Source organism: Dipodomys spectabilis, unplaced genomic scaffold, assembly GCF_019054845.1.
Source record: "Dipodomys spectabilis isolate Male_0828 unplaced genomic scaffold, ASM1905484v1 ptg000477l, whole genome shotgun sequence".
Lineage (NCBI taxonomy): Eukaryota > Metazoa > Chordata > Mammalia > Rodentia > Heteromyidae > Dipodomys > Dipodomys spectabilis.
This window is the reverse complement of record NW_024871154.1, coordinates 281,453-295,071: the sequence shown is the minus strand read 5'-3', so window position 1 is coordinate 295,071 and position 13,619 is coordinate 281,453. Positions and strand designations below refer to the sequence as shown.

The following is a 13,619-nucleotide window of genomic DNA, read 5'->3' as shown; positions in this document are numbered from 1 at the left end:
ACTTGCAGTGTCTCTTCTTCTCCCCCCTCCGGCCCCCAGTATCAGGATTTGAACTCAGGACTTGGCACGTGTTAGGCTTGCTTGCTCATACTGGGTTGTTAACCACTTGAGCCATACCATCAATCTGGCATTTTGCTGGCTAATTGGAGATTAGCTGCATGGGCTGACTCTGAATCTTGATTCTTCAAGTTTCAGCCTCCTGAGGATTACAGGCATGAGTCATCAGTATCGGGGTAGGGGTGTCTCGGTGTTTGCAATAGTTTCTGCTTCAGGTGAGTACTGAGGAGAGTTCACTTTTCTTGGGAAGTTTGGGTGGGGTGATGAGGGCAGGACTGACAGTTTGAGTAAACTGGCTTGAGACCTTCAACACAGCAGAAGTAATGTGCCCACTTGGCCTTCTTATCTGGAAGAGAAGCGGTAAGGGGCCTGCATCCTCTCCATCATACTTGGCTGTCCATCACCAGCCTAGAGGACAACAGTTTAGCAATTTCTTTCTCTGCACCCAACTCAGTCCATGGTCTACTTCAGGGCCTGTATCCAGCTATGTGAAAAGTGGCTCTTGAAGATAATGGTGGGCCTAAGGGGGGGGGGGTGCAGCTCAGCTCCCTGGGGGAACCCTAGGGGAATCTGGAATCAGTGTGGGGAACTAAGGATTTGGAATATTAGCCGTGTGTGTGTATGTGTGTGTGTGTGTGTGTGTGTGTGTGTGTGTGTGTGTGTGTGTAAGGGTGAGGCATCCTGGGCTCTGGTTCCCAGCCTCTGGTCCAGTGTTCATTCTAATGGCCTGAAGAGCTTCTCCCAGACCCCATTTTCATGCTAGAGCTCCGCCCACTCCCACAGCTCAGGAGCCCCTGGGGCTCGCAGGGGATGTAGAGTTCGCCTGTGCCCACCACGCTGCAGCCCCCGCTGCTCCTGAGGACTCCAGCGGGTCCGGTGCAGTACTCGGTCCTCAGCATGGGCGTGCTGACCATACACGGCTCGTACAGAGCGGCACCCTTGGAGCTGCTCACCGCTGTGGAAGAGGAAAGGATTCTGAGGGCCCCAGCCTGCAGGCTGACAGGGCTTCCCCCGAGCACCTCAGCCCGGTCACTCCCCTCCAAGGACACCCCATTCCAGCTGCCCACTTCCGTGCCTCCCCATCTAGCCCATGTCCATCTCCCTTTTCCCAGAGCCTTGATAAGGCCAGGCCTGATGCCAGATTCAGGTGCTCTTAGTCTCAACTTGTCTTGCCTCTCCTTTCTAAGCCTGCTTTATGCATCCTCTTAGAGCCTCTGAAATTGTGATGCAAGTCTGCTCCCTTTTTTTTCATTCATTAGTTCTTTTGTCTGTTCCTTCCTTCTCTTTCTTTCCATTCCTGCCTTCCTTCTTCCATTCCTGCCTTCTTTCCTCCTTCCCTCCCTCTCTTTCTTCCTCCCTCCCTCTCTTTCTTCCTCCCTCTCTTCCTTCTTTCCTTCCTTTCTTCCTTCCTTCCTTCCTTTCTCTCTCTCTCTTTCTTTCCTCTCTCTCTCTCTCTCTCTCTCTATATATATATATATATGTGTGTGTGCCAGTACTGGGGCTTGAACTCAGTGTCTACACACTGTCCCTTAGCTTTTTCACTCAAGGCTGGAGCTCTATCACTGGAGCCATAGCTCCACTTCTGGCTTTTTGGTAGTCAATTGGAGATAAGCATCTCATAGACTTTATTGCCCAGGCTGGCTTCTAACTGTGAGCCTCAGACCTCAGCTTCCTGAGTAGCTAGGATTACAGGCATAAGCCACCAGTGCCTGGCTTACTCTCATTTCTAACCCTTAAAAGAAGTGGACAGGCCAGCCAGAGTTCTCCATCAGTCAAAACTCATGGCAGTAAGGGCTCCTCTTGTGGAATGGAGACAGCTCAGAGATCTGAGTGGGTGGTGTGGACTTTAACACTGATTGATCGACTCCCAAGACCCAGAGCCCTGGTAGCATGGCTCATCTACTTACAGATATTCACTGGTCCAATGCCTTCACACAGCCTGGAGAGAGGAAGGAAAGGAAGACAAGATTAATTGTATTGACGAGAACAAGGCTGATCCATGTAGTACCTCTCCCCCTCCAGCCTTCAGTGCATTAAGCAGGAGGACTCCTCTGTTGTGTGCAGTCTTGACTATTCCATGAACTACAGGATGGGTAATAGAATAGGTAGCACCTTTTCCTCATTTCTCAGCTCACCTGTGCTCCTCGCCCTCCAGCAGGCGCCTGTAGGTGGCGATCTCGATGTCCAGGCCCAGCTTGGAGTTCATCACCTCCTGGTACTCCTTCAGCAGGCAGGCCATGTCCTGCTTGGCCTTCTGCAGGGCCTCCTCCAGCCCCGCCAGCTTGCACTTGGCATCAGTGAGGGCCGCCTCACCCTGCTGCTCCGCCTGGGTTATAGCCTCCTCAAGTTTGCAGCGCTGGGGAGTACACACACACACACACACACACACACACACACACACACACACGAAGGTATCACTGGACTGTTGGGGCCCTAGCTAGATCCACACAAGACAGGAAGAACAAGTCATAATAGCTGCCAGATTTGCGTTTGCAGTGGATTTGAACCTAGGATTGGGCCATCTGCTCCTTCTGGTAATGGGAACTATGTTCTGTGTGAGAGATGTGAGATCTGAGAATTTCCTCTTGAAAATATTCAGCAGTGTGTGTGTGTGCACATGCATGCCTGTGCACCTGAGAGCATTTGTGTGCCAGCACTGAGACTTGAACTTTGGGCCTGGTGCCTGACCCTCTGCTTTTTTTTCCCAAATGGAGCCACAGTTCAACTTCTGATATTTTGCTGGTTAATTAGAGATAAGTGCCTCGTGTTTTATTTATTTATTTATTTATAATTCTGTCGGTCGTGGGGCTTGAACTCTGGGTGTAGACACTATCCCTCAGCTCTTCAGCTCAAGGCTAGCACTCTACCACTTGAGCCTCAGCACCACTTCTGGTTTTCTAGTGGTTAATTGGAGATAATATCTCACAGACTTCTGGCTTTGAACCACTATCCTCAGATCTCAGCCTTCTGAGTAGCTAGGATTACAGGCGTGAGCCACAAGTGCCCAGTTTCATGTTTTTATTTTTTGTTTGTTTGTTTGTTTGTTTTTTTGCCTGGGTTGGCTCCAAATCACAATCCTCAGAGCTCAGTCTTCTGAGTATCTAGTATGACAAGTGTGAGCCTTTAGCACCTGGCACTAATATAGTTTAATGCCTGGTCTTCATTAGCCTAGGAGAACAAAGGAGTTCTGATTTTATGAATACCCCAATTTGGAGCTCTGGTTGGATCACAGGATTGGGGTCTGGGTTTGAAGGAGCCATAGAGAACAGGGTCCCTACTCTCCTGCTCTTTCCTCTCTGCCAGGGGTCACCTCATCTCACTGGGGACCTGGCTGTATCCTGAGGCTGCTCATCTGATGAGCAGCTCTTACAGAAAAGGTTTGCTTCCTGTTAAGCAAGGTGGCACATGTCTGTCTCCTCTTTGGCAGTGCTCACCAGGAGGTTGGACTGCCCCCACTTCCAGTGGACCAGTGGCCTCTGCTCTGGTCGCTGGTGGACTGTCACAGACAGAGCTCCTGCCTTACCTGGGCCTTGACTGTCTCAATGTCTTGTTGCAGCCGCTGGATCAGTTTGTTCATTTCCAGAATCTCATTCTTACGGTTTCGAAGGTTGTCACAGTGGTCTCCAGCTGTCATCCTCAGCTCCTCATACTGCCAAGACAGAGGAGTCAGAGCCTGGGCCCAGCCCATGGCATCTCCTAGCCACCTTTCTTGGGGATGCTAGGCTTTAGTTCTGCTGGGGTAGCTTTCTTTCCCTTCCTTCCTTTCCTTTCCTTCCTTCCTTCCTTTCCTCCTTCCTTCTTTTGTTGTTTCTTTCCTTTCCTTCCTTCTTTTTCTTTTTCTTTCTTTCTTCCTTCCTTCTTTCTTTTCTTTTCTTTCTTTCTTTCCTTCTTCATTCCTTCCTTTCTTTCCTTCTTCCTTCCTTTCTTTTCTTTCTTCTCTTTTCTTTTTTCTTTTCCTTCCTTCCCTCCCTTTCTTCCTTTTCCTTTCTGTCTTTCTCTCCCTCCTCCTTCCTTCCTTTTTCTTTCTTTCTCTTTTCTTTTTTCTTTTCCTTCCTTCCCTCCCTCCCTTCCTTTTTCTTTCTTTCTTTCTCTTTCTCTCTCTTTATTTCTCTCTCTCCCTCTCCTTTCTTCCTTTACTTTCTTTCTTTCTCTCCCTCTCTTTCTTTCTGTCCCTCTTCCCTCCCTCCCTCCCTCCCTCCCTCCCTCCCTCCCTTCCTTCCTTCCTTCCTTCTTTCCCTTCCTTCCTTCTTTCCCTTCCTTCCTTCCTTCCTTCCTTCCTTCCTTCCTTCCTTCCTTCCTTCCTTCCTTCCTTTCTTTCTTTCTTTGCCTTGCCTTCCTCCCTTTCTTTCTCTCTCCTTCCTCCCTTCCTCTCTCTCTCCTTCCTCCTTTTCCCCCCTCTCTCTCTTTCTTTCTTTTTTCTTTCTGTGCTGGTTCAAGGGTCTAAACTCAAGCCTATGCACTGGCCCATTCCTTTTTTGCTCAAGGCTAGTACTCTACAACTTGAGCCACATCTCCCCTCTTGCTTGTTACTGTTTAATTAAAGTCTCTTTGCGTTTTCTTCCATGTCCTGGCTTCTGTGATCCCAGATCTCAGCCTCCTGAGTAGCTAGAAGTATAGGTACAGGCCACTAGCACTGGGCAATGGTATCTTATCCTTATCCTGCCTTCCATCCTCTTTCCATTTCCAATTCATTTGGGTGCCCGTGTGTCAGGCGCACTTTACTCTTATCTTACCCTCAGTCCCAGCTCCTCTAAGCTCTAAGCTCTGCTTCTCTCCTATATCAGCTATTTTTCTCTGCCCGGAGCTGTAGCTCTCCTGAGGGATCCCTCCCTTTTATTTGTCCCCCTTTAACCTTGACAGATGCTCCTGTGCTCAGCCTGAGAGGCTCACAGATCAGTGATTCTAACAGTCAAAAACAAAATGCAATGTTATATCCGTCTTTGGCTGAACAGTTCTCAGCTTGAGTCCTATTCTTGAAGAGGAAGTCTGTATAGATTACATAGATTTAAAAAAAAAAGATTATACAACTTCTGGTTTTCTGTGTGACATTTCACACAGAAAGGGCAAAAGGAGGTAAGCACAACGTCCCTCTGTGGTTCATTTGCCACTTGGTTCCTGTGGGGAAACCCACAGTTGCCTAATCAGAATCTCTGGCTCAATAGGAGATCACTTCTTGGCCTGATCTGTAGGATCTGTGACCAATGCTGGGTAGAGCTTCTAGGAAAGCTCTTTAAGTGGGGCATGACTCACTTGGCCTGACAGTTTTTTCTCTGTTCATCTCTTTCTTGCCTAGCCAAGTATGTGATATTGGAAGTACTGCAGCTATCTTTTAATATGAGGCAAACATGAGCATCTTTTTTTTTTTAAGTTGTATCTTCTGGGTAGTGATACACATTTAACTTCAGAAAAAGATCCAGAGTAGCTAGGGCAGGCCTGCAGAGGTGTGGACCAGCCCCAAGATGCCTGTGCAGCATCTGGTTCCTTAGGACCAGCTGTTTCTCTCTCCCTAGGACTAAAATGGCCTGGCCATTGGGATCTTCAATATTATAGTCCTCCCTGCCACCCTATCTAAGGCCACATGCCTCCAACACCCTACCCTTCACCTTGATTTATGTTTTCCATAGTACATGTCACTTCCTGACATGCCTCTTTACTTTTATGTGCATGTGCCTATATCAGGGCTTGAACTCAGGGCCTTGTGCTCTCACTTGTTTTTTTCTTGCTCAAGGCTGGTGCTCTACCACTTGAGCCATACCTTCAGTTCCTCAGCCTTCCCTTTCAATGACGTGGGAGAATTCTTCCTCCCTTCCCTCCCCCTTCCCTCCCTCCCTCCCTCCCTCGCTCCCTTCCTTCCTCCCTCCCTTCCTTCCTCCATCTCTCCCTCCCTCCCATCTTTCCTTCCTTCCTTCCTTCCCAATGTTATATGTGCTCATACCAAGGCTTAAATTCGGGGCTTGGACACACTCCCTTAGCTTTTTGCTCAAGGCTGTGCTCAACCACTTGAGCCATTTCAAGGCTCCCTTTCCAGCTTTTTGATGGTTAAGAGATAAAAGTTTCATCAATTCTCCTGCCCAGAGGGCTTCAAACTGTAATTCCCAGTTCTCAGCCTCCTGAGTAGCTAGGATTATAGATGTGAGCTTGGCCTCTGTACTTTTTTTGTCTTATTGATTGCCTGCCAACCTCTCCTGACTCTAAGATGGAGGAAAGACAAAGCCGGGCTTTCTGTCCCATTCCAGCCTGGCTCCTTAGCATCTAGCATAGTGCTCAGCACACTATGGACCCTCCATAAACAGTGCACCAGGGAATGGGAATGAATGCAGATGTGGTGCCTTGCATTTGATGATAGCATTTGTTAAACCAGGTTTAACCCGGAGGGTGTCCCCATTCTCCCAGAAAGCCCCTAATTACTGAATCTGGGGCCACCTTAATCACTGTTTCTGTTCCACCATTAGTAACCACCCATGCCACCGGCCACCTCCCACACTTTGAAGCCCAGAGTCCTCTTTGCCATCACCACCAATTAGATTTATTGGATGCTGCCTAGAGGACCACTTCTGGTGAGTCTGTAGGTAAATATAGCTAGCCACCTGGCATTCTGATGACAGGCTGGCCCATCTGGGGGCGGGGGGGTTCCTGCCATGTGCACTGCAGAGACCTGGTCTAGGGCCTAGCAGACACAATAGGGCCAGCGTCTACAGAGTTCCCCAGCACGGTGGCCTAGCTTGGTCCTCATTAGCTGCTTACCTACTTCCTGATGTGGAGAACAACTGGGGCCCTCCTTCCTCCCCTGCCTCCTTCCCTCTCCCTCCCTCTCCTCTCTCTGTGCTCTGCTCCCCCTCCCCACCCTTCCACCCTGTCCCTCTGCATTGCAGCCTCACCCGGCACTGGTACCAGGCCTCTGCTTCAGCTTTGCTCCTGCTGGCAATGTCGTCATACTGGGCTTTGATCTCAGAAATGATGCCATCCACATCCAGGTCCCTGCTGTTGTCCATCTTCACGATGACCGAAGTCTCAGAGATCTGAGACTGCAGCAGGGCCGTCTCCTGAGGAGGCCAGGGTGGAGGAATGAGCTCAGAGGCTGGGGGAATGGTAAGTGTCCCACACGAAGTCTGCTTGGACTTCTCACGGCAGATTTGCCCACCAGTCTGCTACAATTCTTCTAAGATTCTCAGTTACCAATGAGCTCCCTCTAATAACCCAGAACTTTCCCAGAGAGACCCAAGAACCAGGAGCCTGGGTAACCCCTCTTCAGGAGACTCACTCTACAAGACTGTAGGGATCTCTTTCCACAACTGCCTAGAAATACACCTGCTACCTCAGCACCCTGGGAACTGGCCCTAGCCAAACCCATAGTGGGCAGTGGGGCTGTGGCTACCTCCTCAAACAAGGCTTTCATGAAGTCCATCTCATGTTCTAGAGCCTCCACGTTGGTCTCCAGGTCAGCCTTTACCAGGAAAGCGGTGTCCATGTCCTGTAGCAAAACGCTTGTCACTGTGGGGCCGTGGCCCCAGATTAAGGGGAAAGCCAGGGTCACATTCTCCATATTTCTGACACCTGAGCAAGCAAGCTGGTGGTGGGTGGCAGGCAGGGGACCACCTTTTCCCCTGCCCTCTCCCCAGCCCATGTAGAAGGGAGGCCTGGGAGAAGGGTCTCCAGTTCCAGGACCCTGTGACTGAGCCTGACATCTGGCTCTGAAAGGAGCAGAGCTTAGAGGTATCTCATGCTCCTTTTGCCACCTGGAAATACATTGCTACTTGTCTGCGGGACCTTAGCAAGTGTTCTCATATTTGGGGCTTACGTCAGAGTGCTTGTTTTTTTTTTTTGTCTTGGTATTAGCTGCTTCTCCAGCCACTTGGGCAGCCTTAGCCCAGGTGAGTTGGAGGATGGAGGCCAGGCCAATCTCAGCTCCTTGGCAAAGGGGATGGTGCATGTGTGCGTGTGCACATGGCATGTATAAGTATGTGTGTGAGAGAGAGAGAAGGGGGAGGGAGGGGGGGGAGGGAGGGAGGGAGGGAGGGAGGGATCTGGATTTCTCTTTCCAGGGTCAATGGGGCTGGCACAGGATCTAAGGGACAGGGTCCCTTTGGGAACAGATGGATGGTTCCAGGGTTGTGGCACTAGGTATCATAAAGTTAGGTAGGGGACCTCTCTTTTCTACACACCCCTCTCACCTTCTTTAAGGTGACAAACTCATTCTCCGCACAGGGGCGCAGGGAGAGTTCCTCGTGGTACCTGTTGGGATGGCAGAGAGAGGCCTTATTTGGTCTGAGGAGTTTGGAAGCGGCTTGGAATAGGGGGTCACTCTGCTTCTCACCCCTAACCCAAGGGAGCTGCAAGGGCCTGCTTCTGTCTTCAGGCATCTCTAGCTCCTCCCCCACCCCAGACAGATAATTATCACCAGTGCTTCTCACAGCTGCCCTTCACCCTTACTTCCCTCTGTTCCCTAGTTGCCTGTTTTGGTGATGAGTCATTCTCTGAAAAGACCTCCTGAAGTCTACCTTCATTCTGGCTTGCGGTGGAAGAAGTACCCTCATCTAACTAGTCCTTCCCTTTTGGGAATTGGAGTCAAGTTGTGCTGCTGGCACTCCATCTTCTCTGAGCTGCTCTGGCTATAGTTCCTGAAATTTCCAGCTGACTTTGTTACCTCCTTTTCACCAGGAGGGTGAGTCTGGTCCCTTCCTGCAGTCCAGTAGAGAGGTAGCAATTACCCACTTTACCAAACACAAGGAGATAGCCCAATTATTTCCCCACAAGCTCCCTGGGAGCTCCTTGATCCACACACTGCTCCCTAAGGCACAGGGAATCAGAGTGACTCAGTCTGATGAGCAGCATGGATCCATCAAAAGCATCTCTGGGCTTCCTGTCACCCATCTCCCCATTGTCCAGCAGAGCTCTGTCCAGCCCTGGCTCTGGGCTCTGGAGCCTTCTGCCAGATATGTTACTGTAGCTCAAGTGGGAGAGGACTAAGCTTGAGCAGAAAAGCTCAGGAACAGTGTCCAGCCCCTATGTTCAAGCCCCAGGACGGACACACACATGCACAAAACTTCTCATTTTGAGCATAATCTGTCTTCTCATCTCATTTCTCTGCTGTTCAAAATTGGCATGGCTGCTGCTCAGGTTTTTGCCCTCCCACAGTATATCACAGTTAGCACTTGACATACCCTACCCTTCCTTGTCATCTGTTTCTATACGAAGCTATTAGAGGGCTGGGAAGGTGGCTTAGTGGTAGAGCGCTTGCCTCACATGCACGAAGCCCTGGGTTTGATTTATCAGCACCACATAAACAGAAAAAGTCAGAAGTGGCACTGTACTCTAGTGGTAGAGTGCTAACCTTGAGCAAAAGAAGTTCAGTGCCCAGGCCCTGAGTTCAAGCCCCAGAACTGGCAAGCAAAAAGAAGCTATTAGAAGAACCTTTATCCTTCAAGGCCCCAAGCAAATGGTGCCTCCTTCAGGAAGCGTTCTGGAGCCCCTTCCCATCACTCGCCCACTTAGGATTCCTCTTCCCTCTGTCAGTTCCATTCTGCAGCCATGCACATGGAAGGGCAGGTGGTTGTGTTTACTGTACTGGAGTATGCAGTGTACCACCCCTCCTCCAGAGCACACACAGGTCCTGCACAGGGCCTGCTATTGAGAAGATGAATCGTTAATCCGTACAACATGGTTCTACTCTACTCACTGGCCCAATGCCTTATGAGCTGTTGCTCTTGGTATATTCACACTGTTCCTCTTCAGTGGAAATGCCTGCCTCTGCTCCAGCCCCAGCATGCATTTCCATGGAGCTGTGGACTCAGGAAGATCTACCCAGCACCCCAACTTATCTGGACCTCAGCCTCTTGCAAGCATTGAAATCTTCAGCAGCTTATGCCAAGCTAGGAACCTGAGGGAGGGCATGTGGGGGTAATTTGATAACACAAACCCCAAAGTCCTAGAAAGCATCATAGAGCTCCTGATTATGGAGGTTGGGTGGAACCATGATTATGTCCAGCTGTGACAAAACAAGATGGGGGAGAAGTCCAAGCTGATGAGCTGAGGGAAATGCTGAGATGGGTTATTGGGGGAAGGGGACAGCTGGTGTACTAGCCTGGGATGGCTAGTCCTAGTGGTCACATCTGTAATCCTAGCTACTCGGGATGCTGAGATCTGAGGTTCTCAGCCTGAGCAGAACAGACAAATGTATGGGACTGTTATTTCATTAACTACCAAAAAGCTGAGAGTGGACATGTGGCTCAAGTGGTAGAGTGCTAGCCTTGAGCAAAAATTCTAAGAGATCGTGTCCAGGCCCTGAGTTTAAGTCCCAGTCCTGAAGCGAGCACGCGCGCGTACACACACACCGCACACACACACACACACACACACACACACACACACACACACACACACACACACACACACGGATGGAGGTAAGAGTCTTGGCGTTCTGCTACAGAATGAAGAGGTCGTTCCTGCTCTGAGGTTTACAAAAGGGTCTACAAAAGAACAGGTAGGTAGCTTGGAGCAGACACTTGGGGCTTCTGAAATAGTAGGTGGAAGAGTTTCATAACAAGAGAGATAACAAAGATCTTATGTAGGTGAGGAGATGGAAGAGAAATGGCAGATTTCAGATCAAACTATAAGATAATGTTGATGGTCTGTCAACTTTCCCCCACTGGTTTCTGCCATTTGGTTGAGCTGTTTTAGGCGTTCCATTGCGTAGCTGGGGAAACTCAAGGCCAGGCTGTGTTCATGATTGGCTTTTCCTACGTTCCCTTTTTTGGGGGAGGCAAAACCCACTTACTTTTTCTTGTAGCCCTCCAGTGCATCCTGGAGGCTACAGAGCTCCGCCTCCAGTCTCCCATGCTCCCCAGACACGCAATCCAGCTGCCGCCTCAGCGCACAGATGTAGCCCTCAAAGAGGGGCTCCAGGTTGCTCTGGCAACATCTCTGCTGCTGCATGAAGTTCCACTTGGTCTCCAGCAGCTTATTCTTCTGCTCCAGGAACCGGACCTGCAGCCAAGCAGGGGGTGTCAACAGGCGGGGGGGAGCCCTGGGAACCAGGCCTTGGAGAAAGCAGTGGACTGACTTGAGGTTCTCTCCCAATACACCCCTGCCAATGCACTAGAATTTGCAAGTTAAGGTCACTGTGGAGACTGGTATCTGTGGGTAGGTGTCTTGGTGTTGCCTGTATTTGGGGGAGTTGTAAAGGATCCCCTGCCTCCTACTCAGGGGCTGCATGTTGTAATTGGGACAACCCTTCTCCAATAGGGCTGGGGCAGGTTCATGTTTCAACCCTGTCTGCCTTTCTACCTGTCTCCCATGAGACATGGCCTTGATTAAGCCTCCTACCTTGTCTGCTTCCCAGAGCAGAATGGATGGGAAGCTCTAGCACACTTGCATAGCCATGACAGATGATGATGTTTGAGTGAATGGGCACTCAGGGCAGAAGGTCAGATCAAAGGGTATATGTGATCTGGGTCCACCTGTGCTTCTCCATATCCTGATCAGCTGCATCTGGAAGATGCCCAGGTCTTAGAAGGAAGGACAGCTAGGCAGCAACTGAGGGAGTTGATTTTGGTCATCCAGATAGTCATCAACACAGAGCTCATACTCTCTGATTCTTGCTCTAGAGTTTTCTACAGCATGCCTTGCCCCTCAAGAATGCTGCATGCAAGGAACATTGCCCTATTTCTGATCAATGGTCTACTTGGAAGGCTAAAAATTTGGGTCCAAATTACTGAGATGCTTACCATCAGAATTAAAAAAAAAAAACTGTAAGTGGAAGTGAGCCAATTCCTTTTGGAAACACTATTGTCTTTCCTCCTTCCTCACAGACAGAGGAACCATGCCAGGATCCAGGACCCAGGACCCAGGACCCAGGACCTCTGACATCTGACATCTGACATCTGACATTTGATTCAGAAATGTTATACCCTAAACTTTGAGGTTACCGGAACCAATAGCTCAGCCTTATGCAAGAATCCTGAGCTCCAAAAGTCTATCTGGGATATGGGGATAAGCCCAGGGACAGCTGAGGGATGGCAGGCCAGTTTGGTGCCCCTTAAAAGCAGGCAACCTGTCACTCTTTCCTGTAGCCTCTCACTCTGGTGTTGGCAGATACAAGAAGTGGATAATTGCCACTTTGTGTCCTCCCAGCTCTGATTGCTCCACTTTTTCTTCATTCCAGGCCTAAAATGATAGCAAATGTAGGGGTCATGAAACCCATTTCTGCTTTCAAGCCCAAGAGTCTTCATACAGTTTTGGCATACAGAATGCAGGTCTATTGGGAAAGGGCTTTTCTCTGCATCTTTGATTATTCACTTTGAAGTTCCTCTTACAGTCTACCCTCAGGTAACCTTTGGGTTTTTTTGTTTTTTTTTTGTTAGATGCTATCCAGAGAGAAATTACATACTTAACACAAAACAACAACAAAAAATGTCAGGTTTTGGTGCTCATGCCTATAATACTAGCTACTTATAAGGCTGAGATCTGAGGATCAACGTTCAAAGCCAGCCCAAGCAGGAAATTCTATGAGACCCTCATCACCAATTAACCTCTAAAAAGCTGAAAGTGGAGCTGTGACTGAAGTGGTAGAAGGCTAAGCTTGAGCTAAAAAGCTTACAGACAGGGGCTGGGAAGGTGGTTCAGTGGTAGAGCGCTTGCCTTGCTTGCATGCCTGAGGCCCTGGGTTCGATTCCTTAGCACCCCATAAGCAAAAAGAAAAAAGCCAGAAGTGGTGCTGTGGCTCAAGTGGTAGAGCGCTAGCCTTGAGCTGAAGAGCTGAGGGTCAGCGCCCAGGCCCAGAGTTCAGGCCCCATGACCGGACCCCAAAAAACAAAAACAAAAAAGCTTACAGACAGTGCCTAGGCCCTGTGTTCAAGTCCCAGGCTGGCACATATACACCCCAAAGGGCTAGGAAACAGAAACACTCAGTGTTGACACAGATTTAGTTAACTTTCAACCATAAGCGGTTGCGGAATGTGCTAGAAGCAGAACAAGGGCTTTTCTACCACCAACTTCTTTCTTTTCTCCCACAGACCCAGGGGGTTCTCTACCATACGTCTCATCCCAGCCTGGGCTCCTTGGCCACCCCCTTACCTTGTTGATGAAGGATGCGAAGCGGTTATTGAGGCTTTTGATCTGTTCCTTTTCATCCCTCTTCACCCTCTGTACCGTTGGGTCGATCTCCAGCTCCAGGGGGACCAGCAGGCTCTCATTGATGGTCACAGGGGTGATGCAGGTAGGAGGCCCACAGGTGGCCCCTGCTCGGTACCCAAAGCCAGGGAGGCCACACTGGGAAGCCACCCGGGGCCTCCCAAAGCCCACGTTGCACAGGCTCCGGGAACCCAGACAGCCCAAGGCTCGGAGGCCCCCGCCTGCAACTGACCTGCACGGTGCCTTGCTTACTTCATAGTGGGTGACCATCTGGGGCAAGACAGCGGAACAGGAGCTGAAACTCCGACTGCCACACCTGGCACCCACCTGGAAGGAGCGACACGACATGGCAGAAGAGAGGGACAGAGAAGAAGAATCCTGGAGGGGAGCACAGGAGACAGGATTGACCAAGCCATGATTTCGTTCCCCCCCTT

At 50.0% G+C, this 13,619-nt stretch overlaps 1 protein-coding gene across 1 annotated transcript; it reads right to left on the bottom strand.

Annotated features, from left to right (window-relative positions):
* Positions 1-758: 758 nt before the first annotated feature.
* Positions 759-13,536, bottom strand: Krt82 (keratin 82). The gene is made up of 9 exons (XM_042668749.1): positions 13,129-13,536; positions 10,832-11,040; positions 8,229-8,289; positions 7,433-7,528; positions 6,936-7,100; positions 3,581-3,706; positions 2,193-2,413; positions 1,965-1,996; positions 759-1,012 (listed from the first exon to the last, which is right to left on the bottom strand). Exons 1-9 carry the CDS (start codon positions 13,531-13,533, stop codon positions 777-779), a joined length of 1,551 nt encoding a protein of 516 aa, XP_042524683.1. The 5' UTR covers positions 13,534-13,536; the 3' UTR covers positions 759-776.
* Positions 13,537-13,619: the final 83 nt, after the last annotated feature.